This window comes from Mustela erminea, chromosome 7, assembly GCF_009829155.1.
Source record: "Mustela erminea isolate mMusErm1 chromosome 7, mMusErm1.Pri, whole genome shotgun sequence".
In the NCBI taxonomy this organism is placed as follows: Eukaryota; Metazoa; Chordata; class Mammalia; order Carnivora; family Mustelidae; genus Mustela; species Mustela erminea.
The window spans coordinates 17,347,464-17,361,089 of record NC_045620.1 but is presented as its reverse complement, the minus strand read 5'-3'; the positions used below and the strand labels follow the sequence as shown (position 1 = coordinate 17,361,089).

The window sequence follows — 13,626 nt, the reverse complement described above, 5'->3', positions numbered from 1 at the left end:
TCTGACTGCAACATCACTCTGACTGTGGAGGGTGGGTAGGAGGGGTGGGGCTGGGGAGGAGATGCATGCAACAGAGCTATAGGGGCCTTCACCAGGGAAGGAGCTGTAGAGGGAATGAGGGGGAGGATGTGACCAAGAGAAGGTAAAGGTGCAGGTTCAGAAGTATCAGGGGGACACGACCCCATCATTTTGACTGATGGAATGAGAGGTAGTACCTATCACTAAGATAGGGACACAGGATTGTGAGCAGGTTGATGGGCAAGTGATGACTGGAGCTTTGACCATGAAAGCCTCGAGGGATTTTCAAAACAGATATCCCAAGGCAGATAATACAGGGCAGTGAAGCTCTGGCCAGAAAAGGCGCAAGTAGAAGATCCTGCCCTCCTGGGTCATTCCCCTCTCAAGGTCAGCAAAACTACACCTACCATGTGGATGCATCCACACCTGAAGACCTGGGTATATGGCACGGTGGCTGTGTGCAGGGGAGGGTCACAGAATATTCCTAGGGCCTGGGGCTTGTGGGAAGCCTCAAGGAAGAGGCAATAGTTGGGAGTCCTACTTGGAGGAACTTGGGCTGAGGGTTAGAGAGTGGCAGGAAGCTTGTAGGTGAAGACAAACGTCCGACATTTGCTTCAGGGCAACAGCGTGCGCGACAGCAGAGAGTATTAGCAAATGATGCCTGAACCTGGGCCACCTGTTTCCTGTTCCAGGATTCACTTATTTTCTACCAGTCTCCATGGACTGACAGAATAGAAGCTACCAGCATTCAGTTAACTCTCTGGAGTCACAGAGCCTGGGTTTGTGTTTGTGTTTTGATTCTCCAAGGACTGGGAAAATCATAAACTCTTTTGAACTTCAGTATCCTCTTCCCTACCCCCCCCCAAAAAAAACCAGCAGAAAACAAACAAACAAACAACCCCCCCGAATAGGAGTAACAACATCCTACCTTGCTATGACTATTTGAAGTATTAAAATCAGAATATGGGGACCATTTAAATGGAAAATCTACAAATAGGTTAGAATGTGTGTACTGATTTTAGCACTGCCCTTAACATATTAGCAGTGGGTTTGGAGTTGGCTTGGTAAAGTTGACAGTCACATGAGAGAGTAATGTACCTGTTGATATTATGCATTATGATCTCTTAGGCAGGTACAGGAAGTAAAGTCTGTTCCAACAATTAGTTCATTTGATCTTCAGAACAACCCCATGGGATTAGCTGCATCTCACAGCTGAAAAAGCAAAATGTTTAGCTTTGTTGTTTCTCCAAGTCTAGCAGCAAATAAATAGAACTGTGGAGATTTGGACCCAGTTTTTCTGCTTTCTTGTCCATAGCAAAAAGATGTCTATACCTATTAGACTGGGAGCTCCTGGGGCAGACCCAAGTCACAGAGAACCAAAATACACCAAGGGATGCACATTTTTCTCAATGTAGGCTCTCATATCTCAAAGTCAAGAAACCTCAAATTCATTCTTGGAAAAGTTACTATATGGGCAGACAAAGCACCATTGGCAGAACATCGAGGCTGGACCAGGAAGAGCTGGGAAGGGGGAAAAGGAAGAGAGATGGAGGTGGCTGGAACCATGTGTAGGGACTGACCTCAAAAAGGTCTCCCTAAAAGTTTCTCAGTTTCCATTTGAAAAGAAAAAGGAATGGAAAGGTAATGTGGGATCCAGACAAGTCTTGGGGCACAACTCTACCAAAGAATGCTACTTCATCTGGCTCCAGGGTTTGCCCATGCAAAAGTAAATGGCTACACCTTAAGCCTTGGAGGACCATGCTCAGACTTCAGTGTGTCCCAAGGATTAAATTGGGACTATGAAGCTTGTGCACATGCATACATATGTGCATATTGCCAAAACAAACATTAAAATGTAGAACCTCCCATATGTGAATGGCTAACAAACACCTTTACACACAAAGGTTAAGGCACTGAGGCTTCAGCTTTCCATGTTCATTTTCATTGATGGCACCCAGAGCCCTATAGTAGTAAGCCAAGGGACCACAAGGGTGGCCAAGCAGCCCTTTGGCTGCATATTCCTTTGGGAGAGGACATCTAGCAATTCTAGAGGGAGGAGGCCAGGAAAAAAGATGAAAAGGACTATAGTAATGAGAGTTTCTATTTCAAAACTCAACAAGGTGCATGAAAAGTTGTATGTTCTATTATATTATGGCATACAGAGACCATTCTGGAACATTCTGAGGTCCAGATGTGATCATGAGAACCAAGAGTAAAGGATGGACCCATTATCCAACCAATATTCAATATCCCAGTTAAGAACCGTATCGGGGAGAAGCTCCAGGTTACGTTCTTTTTTTTTTTTTTTTAAAGATTTTATTTATTTATTTGACAGAGATCACAATAGGCAGAGAGGCAGGCAGAGAGAGAGAGGGAAAAGCAGGCTCCCTGCTGAGCAGAGAGCCTGATATGGGGCTCAATGCCAGGACCCTGAGATCATGACCTGAGCTGAAGGCAGAGGCTTTAACCCACTGAGCCACCCAGGCGCCCCTCCAGGTTGCTTTCTTCTATGCTCATGTAACACTCTGTATCTCCGTGGAGCTCTGATTCTGCATTGGCCTGTGTTCAAAGAAGCCCTCTCCAAAGAGCCAAAGGTACTATTCAAAATACTATAACTTGTACCTTCTGCAAATCCTGTTTGAATCACCCACCAACATTTCATATCCCTTCCTGCAACTGTACATTTCTAAATACCCACTTAATCCATTACAAAACAACCAAGCAGCAACAACAAAACAATTGATTTAACTTCCTTCATTAAGTTTTTCCCTTGGTCCCCTGTGTTTCTAGCTCATTCTCTGTCACTTTCTAGTTCAGTATCCCAAAAGAAAACAAGCAAGAGAAAGATTCTCTTCAGAGGGTCACAAGGAAGCCCCAAGGCCAATGATAATGAACACTGCAGGGAGAATCGAGGGACATCTTCTGTGTATTGGAATACCTGGTTGGGCTTTGGGGAAATTGTTGAGCCAGCTGAATCCCTCAGAAGCAGAGGAAATAGGAAGCCACCACTCCCATGTCCATTGAGGTGATGAAGAAGACCCAGCTCAAGCCAGTGGAGGAGGCACATCAGGCATGTGACTTCTGAGAGTTCCTGCATCCAGGAACTAACTTGAGGTCACAGTGGGACATTGAAGAGATGCTGACACCAGGATCCTGAGTTGTGATGATCTGCCTATTATTTGGGTTTTCTTTTCCTTTAATACCTCTTCCTTTTAGGTAGCTGTGGATAGCCTTCAGGCCAGCAGTAAGTTAGTGACAGACTTAATTGAACAATGATGTTTTCCCCATACTTCTATATGGGGCTGGAGTCAGAAGAGCTAAAGAAGTTCACCAAATGCTTCTCTGTCCTTTGGGGGCATCTCTCAACATCAGAAGACATTGTACACTACTGGCAAGAGTACAGATCTATACTATGTTCTTTTTTTCTCTTCTTTCCTTGCCCTCCACCCGTCTGTAAATTATTACTGTCAACTAGGTTTTCTTTTCCCTTTCTCTTCTTTTTCCCAAAAGATACTGTGTATGCAAACAGTGATTAGTCCCCGCCCCTGCCCCCCCCCCATGCCACAACATCTCAGATTTGCCTCTTGGGGACACATGGTAATCATGGGACTCCTCTTCCTTGGGTCTAATGGACAGTTTTGATACAGGGAAGAGATGATGAAGATATGCAGTAGACATTAAATCCACACAAAGGACTCACTTTATACCTGTTCCTACCCTAGAAACAGAAAGCTCTTTCCTCCCTCCCGAAAAGTCACACATTGCAGAAATAGCTGCAGAGAAGGAAGTGAAATTTCTTCACAAGCTCACAGACGATGGTGACGTGGGTTAAGCCAGGCTTTAGAAAGAGCAAAATTGGAAGAGCTTATCTGACTTACAAATCAGTGGCAAAGGATGAGAACATTTCAGGTCTATCAGAGAGGAATGCGTTTCTAGTAAATTGGTTACGTTTTCCAGGTAGGCAATCCCAGAGTCACCTCTGCCTCTAATGTGTCTGTGACTCTAAGAAACATGTCAGCAATCTTACACATGCTTACTGCTCCCAGAGAAACCAGCCTTCATGTTTGACTTCATCTAACAGCAGCTGACTTGTCACTGAGACCTACAATATGGTCTTACGGATGATGAGGATATGACAGTGCAATGCTGTCCTTAATGCTTCGGGGGCCCTTGTTCCCGGATATTAATGTCATACCTTCCCTTCCCCCTCTCCCACCAGAAAAGCAGTAGCTGGGTAAGAACCTTAACTTTCCCATCATTCTCCTGAGAGCCTGAGGAAAAGAGTGATCCTGTTAGACAAAGCATATCAAGAAAGGACAAGGTCCTACAAGAAGATGTCCTAGCCAGAGGGAGGACTGGCTAGTTCAGAAGAGAGTCATGAAAGACACAAGTATATTCTCGTGTCAAAATGGCCAAGAGAAGGCTGATTGCATGTATAGTGGGAATGCCAGTATTTCTGATTCACTGAACACTGGAAAGGGAGATTTAAAAAAAAAAAAAAAACTTTTCTGCATTTATATTCATGGGACTCCTTAGGTAGAAGCTGGGATTTGTCTTTTTGCTCTTGTGGGAAGCAAATTTCACGAGCGCTTTTTGTTCCACAGATGGAAGCAAGTGCCCGGTCCTTGTGACAGGGCTTGCCCTGAACTCTGTGAATGACAAACAACCAGAGCTTCAGGCTAAGGTGTTAAGTGGTTTGTGTAATGATGTAAAATTATCTTCAAGCTGGGGGCAGGGCATGCTAAGGCACATAATGTTACAATGTAACTAAATGTTTTGTTTGCTCTGGCCAACTAGGGGAGTGGGAAGGTGGAGACCAAGAATGGGACTGCCATGTTGAAACTGAGAAGACAGGGAGGTGGGTGGTAGGCATGGAAACATGGCGCCAGCCAAGGGGTCAAGGAGAGGTGGGCCCTGGGACTCCCTGTTTGGAGTAATAACCTTGCATCCAGGGATAGTGACAGCTTGATATGCTTCAGCTTTCCTAGATGAATGGTTCCTTTCCAAAAGGAAACTGTCTGCAATTCCCTTATGAATGTCTGATAAACAGATGTCAGTGTGGCAAATCTTAGGGATTTGGGGATGAGGAGGAGCCTATACCCTGGCTTTCATGAGCAAAGCAACAGGCGATAACTGTGTTAGTAGACCCAGGAGGACATCTTATGGAGAAATAACAAGTAGCAAAATTCCAGGTGGAAAGGTATTATGGGACATAGAGTAGGAAAGAACCTTCCCTTGGGACTACTGCACTACAGGAGGCTTATCTCTGCCACGTGGGGGTCAGCTTGGGATGCTGCTGGTAGAGCCATGAGAAATCAGGGTGAGTGAAGGCAAAAAGGATGAAGCATAACTTTCCTCCATCTGTATTTCTGGGGCTGCCCAGTAATCCTGACGAGACATGATCGGTTACAACAGAGCAATTAACTCTGAGAAGACTCATGACATGGAATCCCATGGCATACCACAGTGGCCTAACCACAGGAGGGAACATTGGCTCTGTAGGAAACCACCCATTTCTGGGCCACTTGCCAAGTAGGCAGATGCCAATCCAATGAGCCACAAGTGGCTCAAGGATTTCAGGATTTGAACACTCATAAAAGAAAGCCCCTGCTTGGAAGTGATCAACAGAGACAGGACCTGGCCACGTGGCAGTACTGGACCAGCTGGGGTCAGCAGAGTCTGCAGGGCAGCACCAGACACTCACCTCCTCTTGATGGTGAGCATGACACCCAGGAGAATGATGATGAACATCAGGAGGCCAGCGATCACACCAGCCATCTTCACGGTGTTGTCCACCTGCTTCTCTGGCTCCACAGTGTTAGAATTCTGAGTGGAGGCACCTTCAAAGGAAAAGAAGAAGAAAAATGTTGAAAAGGCTCATACGCATGACTAGACAACAATTATTAGACAACAATGACAACAGGTTCCATTTATGGAGAGCTGACTAAGTGCCAGGCACTACACTGAGAGCATTACACACAGTGTCCCATCTAATCTTTTTGAGGATTAGTCCTTTGTGATGTTGGAATTATTATACCTTTTATTTTTTTCAGAGGAAGAAATTGAAGTTCAGAGAAATGAAATGAGTGTTCCAAGGCTGTACAACAGCTAGGTTGGGGCACCATTATCCTCCAGGGAGATCAAGTGGAGAGTTTTATCCCTCACACTGATTTGTCCCTAGAATCAAACCATGGATCTATAATTTGATTCTTGGGTCTGTGGGATTATCCCAAGCCCTACTTTATTCTTTCCGGTAAAGGGTGAAAACAACAGCTTTGTGTTAAGGTAACATGATTAAAATCACTGGAACTTTAAAGGTAAAAACATAAAGATTTTGTTTTGTGCCTTAGATGAAACAAATGGTGTGGCAGAAATTTAGTGCATTGAAGGAACTGCCTGGGGTTCAGAAAACACATGTGACTGACTCCATTTCTGGAATTTAATGCTGATGCTACGTGCTCTGCCAGGTACTAACTTGTTGATTTCATTCCAGGTAGCCAAAAAAAATGCCTCTGCTTGGCCTCTTCAGGCAATGGACCAGGGATCAGAGGTCCCTTCTCATTCCGGACACCTCCATGAATACCTCTAGAGAGTGGCCCAGAGGTTACCAGCACCCTGAATGAATTCCTTCCTGCTGCTACTCATATTCCCAGCAGTGCCACGTTTGTGTGTGGCAGCCTAAATCCACAGAATCCTTCCCCTGACACACCCCTACTTTTCTGCCTTATCAGCACCAGCTCCTTCTTCATCAGTGACTACATCTCCTCTGTTGGCCTGTGCCCCTGGGAGAGTTCTTTTCTCTTCACTAACTTCTAACTCCTTGTAACACTTTGCACACACCTTAATATACAGATATTAGTTATTTGTTTCTCCATCTGTCTCCTCCCATGGTCTGCAAGCTCCTTGGGGGGAAGATTATACCTCTTTTGTCTTTGTTTCCTCATGGTAGCAGTGAGCCTATCTTGTAATAGGTGTTCCCTTAATGTTTGTGATTGTTCAACGTTTAGCTGAAGGGATGACATCTCTGCCCACACACATTTGTTCTCATGGAACCAAATTGAATTTCTCCTTTTTCAGTCATGTGTTCACAGAACTCAGCTGAATTGAAGGGATGTTAGTGCCCATAGTTACGATTCTGATTCCCCAAAGTCACTGATGTTTAAGAACAGCCCTCCAGCACAAGGATGCATCCCTTCTTCTTGGTTAAGAGTGTCAAGTGTTTTCCTGTATACGGAGACATTCTCCAAACTGTCTTGTAACTGGGACAAGCTGGGTTTATGTAGTCTAGCCTCCCTAGTGGGAATGGACAGTCTCCAAGAACAGGGAGTGAGTGTTCTCATCTCTCTAATGCCAGAGTCTCACACAGGCCATCCCCCTCCTCCAGTTAGCAGATGATTACTGGATGATATAAAGAGAAGTGGACAGCAGTTGTTTGCTTCATTCATTCATCCACTTGCTACTGAGCATCCATGTGCCAGCCAATGTTATCTATGGGATGGATGGGAGATCCTTCTCCCAGATGGACTCATGAACATGGGATCTTATTCAATTCCCCTCACCAACTAAAGGCAAGACCAGCTCACCAAGTCCCAGGCCTGCCCGAGCAAGCTCTACTTATCTATGGCCCAGAGAATTCGTGAGGCAGTTAGCCAACCACCTCTTTGGCAGGCTGGTCTCCTATCCCAGAATAGGGGCTGATTCCAAAGGAGCACCCACTTAGCCTCCATTTCCCAGTTTGAAGCCATGACTTCTGAGATACGGCTAGTCCACTGCATATCAAACATAAGGGAAACTGAACACCTCAGGTGACAATTTCCTCAATTATGTCAGAACCTTTTGATTTGGATTTGGATTTGGAGGAAGGAAACTGGCTCTGGAGCATTCACTGCCATAGCTAAACTTTACTTAGTGCCTGCTCTGAGATCCTATTCTAGAGACCAGGGGTCTAAGGGCAAAGGAGCCCTGGAGAGGATTCTATTACCTTAGGAACACTGTTACTGGCTTGGCTTAAAGAGATTCATACTTCATTCCTCTGATAAGTAATCACAAGCTCTCACGATAAGCCAGGCATTCAGTGATACAGTGGTGAGCAAAACAGGCACAGTTCCTGCCCTCAAAGAACCTACCACGAGTGGTGGGTGGGGCTCGAGAGACAGAATTAATGAATGACAAATTGGTAACGTAAACTTTCAAGTCTGTTGAGAATGAGAAAAGAGAGGCATGTTGCACTTGGAAAGCCCATACTAGGGGAATGAATCACAAGCAGCAAGATGTGGCCAGTGGGGTGAGCTTCAAGGGATGATGGGATGTAGCCGGTAAAGAACATGAGAGGAGCCTGTGAGAGCCACAGAAGCAACAGCACTGGCTGAGGCTGTGTGATGGGGCAAGGAGCCTGGTGCATTCAAGAAATGAAAGAAACATAGTGTAACCTAGGGCGAGAAAGCAGGGTGAGCACGGTGAGAGAGAAGCTGGAGAGCGCAGCTGGGGCCTGTCCACACAGGGCATCAGAGGCCACAATGAGACATTTTGTTATTCACCTTGAGAAACCCAGAGAGCCATTTAAGTGTTGTTCATGGAGCAATACTATGCTCAGATGTACTTTTCCAAAAGATCATTCCAGCTTCAGTGTCGAGCCAAAGTGGCCTGAAGAGGCGAATTCGGAAACAGTGGCAGGCATCCAGATGGACTTAGGTGATGGCGGTGGAAACAGAATAAAAGAGATAATTACCTGAAAAGCATGTAAATCAAACCAAAACCTCTCAATGGGATGAATGCAGAGAATGAGGGAGAAAGATGTCAAGGATGCCCCAAGTCTTTGGTTTCCTCCTCCTCCTCCTCCTTCTTCTTCTTCTTTTTTTTTTTCTTTTGAAGATTTGAGTGTGTGTGTGTGCGCGTGAGCACATGTGCATGCATGTGTAGGGGAGAGGCAGAGGGGGCGGGGGGAGAGTCCTCATCAGACTCCTTGCTGATCGTGGAGCCCAATGTGGGGTCAATCTCATGACCCTGAGATCACAACCTGAGATGAAACCAAGAGTTAGATGCTTGACCAACTGCACCACCCAGGTGCCCCAGGTCTTTGGTGTTCATAAGAAGGTGGAAGATGGTGCTGTTTATGGGTCTGAAAAACAATAGGAAAAGTATAGCTACAAAGAGAAAATGGGTGTGTTTGGAACAATATGAGCTAGAGATACACTCTAGAAAAGGGGCGGTTAAAAACGCAGGTCTGGAACTCGGGAAAGAGGTCTGAGCTGGAAGTAAAAGTGTGATATATGCACACAGACATATCTAAAGGCTGAGGTTGATGGAGCCACCCAGGAAAAGAATAAATGGTGGCAGGAGAAGGAAGATATGCCTGTAGAGGAGGCAGAGCAGGAGTGGCCAGATGAGTAAGAAAACAACCCAGGAGAACTGAGTACCCTAGAGCTAAGAAAAGAGTGTTTCAAGAAGGAAGGAATAATGAACTGTATCGAACACTGCTCCCAGGATGGAATCAAGATCCACAGTCAAGGGAAAGTGAAGGTCTTGGATCAGTGTTAGAAACCCTTCCCCAAATAAGTCCCAAGATGAAGCACCTTCAGTGGTGACCATAAACCAATGATGGTTCAATCCAGGGAGGCTTTCTGAAAGACCAGAACCCAGTGGTTGAGACAAATTCAATCAGTTCAGCCAACAAGCATCAGAGGTGAAATCACACACTCTGTATAGGAACGTTATGAGAAGGAATCATGCTTGGCTGACCCAACCAGACTCCAGGAGCAGAGACATGAACATGGCCTGGGACATGGCCAATCCAACATCCACTGCAGCACCCCTTCAAGGGCATTTGCTGTAGCCACTGTAGAATTGTTCAGAAAGGAAGTATGTTAACCATGTTGAAAGGGGGTATGGGAATAGAGGAGGTGGCTCTGGGACTGAAGGCCAGATAGCATTCCTGTGTGGTTCCTCCATCTGAGAAAAAGAAGAAAGGGATGGAGACCAAGCATGGGCTAGCGCTGCTCCTGGTTCAGAGTCAGAAGTATCCCCATGAGGTTTAGATCTAAGTGCTCAATGGCGCAGATGGGACCCTGTGATAGGATTTACAGGGAAGCACATAAGGATTGCCTTTTTTTTTTCTTAAATATTTTATTTATTTATTTAACCTAGAGAGAGACCACAAGTAGGCAGAGAGAAAGGCGGGGGGGGGGGGTGGAAAAGGCTCCCCACTGAGCAGAGAGTCTGATGTGGGGCTCAATCCTAGGACCCTGAGACCATGACCTGAGCCAAAGGCAGAGGCTTAACCCACTGAGCCACCCAGGCGCCCCAAGGGTTGCCTTTTGATGGGGCCTGCTAGCAATGCGATGGGCTGTCTCAGGTAAGCACTGATAAACAGAAGCTCAATTACTACGATTTTTTTAAAAATTCAGCTTAAATGGACTGATCCATTACTGGATGCCAAGTAATGTGCCAAACAATTTTCATTTTTGAGGTCACTTAATCGTCACAAAACTCAGAAGATGCTACTTTTGTTTTCCCTTTTATATAGATAAGAAAACTTCATGGAAGGGTTAAATGACCTGTCCAAGGCCATATAACTAGTGGGTTCCAGAGCAGGACTCTGTGTACAGGGTTCACCCTCTTATCACTATCATGAACTGTCCTTGATATAGTTGCAGTTAAGGAAATGCCAGGGTTGTGTCCACAAAGAAGGCTGGCCACATGGCTCTCTGACCAGAAATCCAAGGGAACTTTTTCAGAGGTAGAACTGAGAGCTCTTAAGGAATATGGTAGCTGTGTTGCTTTTGCTCTAAGCCCATCCTTTTCATGAGAGTCAAAGTTAGTGCCATATCAGTCCCCAGTCTCTAAAAAGCCCTGTTTCTGGTTTTGGGTAACTTCTATTTGCTAACCAGGGATGGAGATGGGAGTCTGCTGAGAGAAGGGGGAGGGACTTGGATATATTCTCTTCATTTCTGTCCTCCACTGGGAGCCAGCTTAAGAACAGTCCACGTAAATCAGAACTGGCAGCTAAGCACCAGGTGGTAAAATCATCCAATTGGAGGAACTTCAAGGCTCTACATGAGTCCCCTGTGTGATGGAGTCATCAAAAACAATCTTGTGAGCTCAGCCTGTACTAATAAGAGACTACTGTCTCTGACATGAGGCTTCGTGCTCAACCTTATACCTGGATCAGCTGCACCCTTTCACCTCTGAGCACTCCCAGTGCTGAGCCAGTCCTCTTCAAGCAGCTGCTGCCACCCCTGATCTCTGTCCATGAAATTTAGGGTGGCTTAGAATCCAGATCCCTCTTTGTTCCAGCTCAGAGTTCACATCTGGCTTTCAGTGGACTATCTACTCACTGCTGCATATGGAAACCTGGTGCCCAAAGGAGAGTTCTTGGTCTCATGAAGTCTTTCCTCTCCCTCAATATCTTCTCCATACAAAGGACCGAGTCACTACATTTTACTTTCCTACTGCCTCTTCCCATGTTTCCAAGCAACTATCCCAAGTTATATCCCTCAAGGACTCCTGCTATCCAACAAGGGTAATTAGGTTTGCTTAACACTGCACTAGTCAGACCATTCTGGTGAGGCTTATCCAATTGACTCCAGCATCTGAAAGGTGCTTCCAGGGTAAAGACAGGCCAAAAGCCTTGCCACTCAAAGTGTGGTCTGAAGACCAGAAGCATCAGCATTGCCTGGGATCTTATTACAAAGGCAGAATCTCGGGCCCCATCCCAGATCTAATGAGTCAGCACCTGCATGTTAACAAGGTCTGGTTGTGAATCAGGTGCACACTGCAATTCAGAGATCATTGACTTTGGAGGAATGGCAGTCAGGTCAGGACTTTTCAGCCTAGAGAATGGAAGATGCAGATGAGACTTGGTTCTTGCCTTGGAAAAGCTGAAAGGCCAGTGCAGAAGATGGAATAGACTGGTCCCTTCAATTTTAAAGATTGGAGTTAATATCAATGGGTAGAGTGACAGGGGTAGATTAGGGACCAACACAAGGAAAGGTTTTTATGTGGAAGCACTATTCAGCAGAGGCTCAAGTCCAGCCCCCGTAGGCAGCATTATGATACAGAGAGGAGCATGAACACAGTCATGGTTCCCAAGTCCTATTCCAGAGTTGGCCTTACTTTTCACCTGCCCACTTCGTGTCCACCTGTTCTTACCTCCTGGGCTTCCTGGATGCTTCACCAAGCCCAATCGCTGTGATGGGATACTGACCTTTCTCCTTTGCTTATTGACACTGCTTCCCACCTCAACTCAGCATCCCTTAATTCCAGTGATACCATGCTCAGGGTGAGAGACATTCTCCTTAGAGATACGGGACTCCTACGCAGTCTACCTCCAAATCCCCAAGTCACCCACAAAGGCAGGAGAATGTATCACCCACAGTGAAAGACACTATGTGGAAACTTGGTGTTTTCCCATCATGCAGAAGAACTACATGATTTCTTATACACCTTTGGACGCTGAGATTCTATGGTTTTATGAGATCGATCAAAAGCAATGGGTTTCAGGCCAGAAAAACATGAGTTTATGTCCAGACTCCATAACTAACCGGTTGTGTGACCTTGATCAAAGCGATTAACCACCAGGTGATTTGATATCCTCATTTGTAAAAGAGTGAGTAAATGCCAAGTTCACAGGAATGTCCTGAGGATCAAATGTAATAACAGAAATAAAAATGTTTGATGAACTCTGAGGAACTGCTCACACATGTGATATAATGATGGCATGGCCCTAGAGCTGGGTCCAGGGTGGTAGCAGGAGGTTCCTGTGTCTATTAACTGTGGGTGTGCTGTGGGTGCTGGGGCCATGCTTCCTTGCACTCTGCTGCCTGAGTTCATCTGATCCTTAGGATGAAGGCCGGCAGAGCTCCCTGGAATGATTCACTTCACTTTCATCCAATAGGCGAGGCCTGTATCAGGCTTACATCTGGATGACTTAATGGCAGCAATAACAAAATTTGGCAACAAGGGATTAATGATTCATTCTCAAAGTGCTCTCACTGGCTACAGGCCCAATTCTATAGCTTTACTTCAGAGAATTTCCCTGTGAAGATTTGGAGCAAAAATAGAAGTCTCAGATAAAGAACATCTAATTGCAACTGATAAAACCAAGGACATCCCAGGGGATGCATAACCCATGCTGGTGATCATTGCTGATGGTAAAGAAAGGAAGCTGGCTCTCGGGAACACCATTCCTAAAAGCTGCAATCTTTAAAACACACGGTCCCCTCTTAGCTATCCAAGGGCATATTATCCCCCAATCTTACTGTGCTGGCAGTTTACCCCGTCTCCTTAATGACTTCTTTTCTCAAAGAGTTTCTCTGTCTTTACTCTGGCTTTGCATGCATCTGGCACCCAGTGGAGAAAACCTTTCAAACTCTGACTTGGGAGCTGGTACCTCTATGCCAGTGAAGGTTTTAAGGATTTGCAGATATCTCTGATTATGGGGCAATGGGTTGCCAAGAGGAGACAACAGGGAAAAGATAAGGAAGTTGGGCAACCTTCCGGCTCTTCTGAAGTCAGGTATGCACCATATCCCTTCTTGATTTTGCTGGAAGTGGATTCTTAGAATGGTGGGCTATTTTTAAAATGGAATTTAAGTCCAAGATCGGGAATAAA

The 13,626-nt window shown here is 45.6% G+C and overlaps 1 protein-coding gene across 13 annotated transcripts in view; it reads right to left on the bottom strand.

Moving 5' to 3' along the window:
• Window positions 1–13,626, bottom strand: part of PTPRT (protein tyrosine phosphatase receptor type T) — a 1,064,037-nt gene that overhangs the window by 169,250 nt on the left and 881,161 nt on the right. For all 13 annotated transcript variants that reach the window (XM_032350627.1, XM_032350634.1, XM_032350629.1 and 10 more), the window contains one exon: window positions 5,723–5,858. In XM_032350627.1, the coding sequence (XP_032206518.1) occupies window positions 5,723–5,858 (136 nt within the window). The remainder of the gene's footprint in view (window positions 1–5,722; window positions 5,859–13,626) is intronic.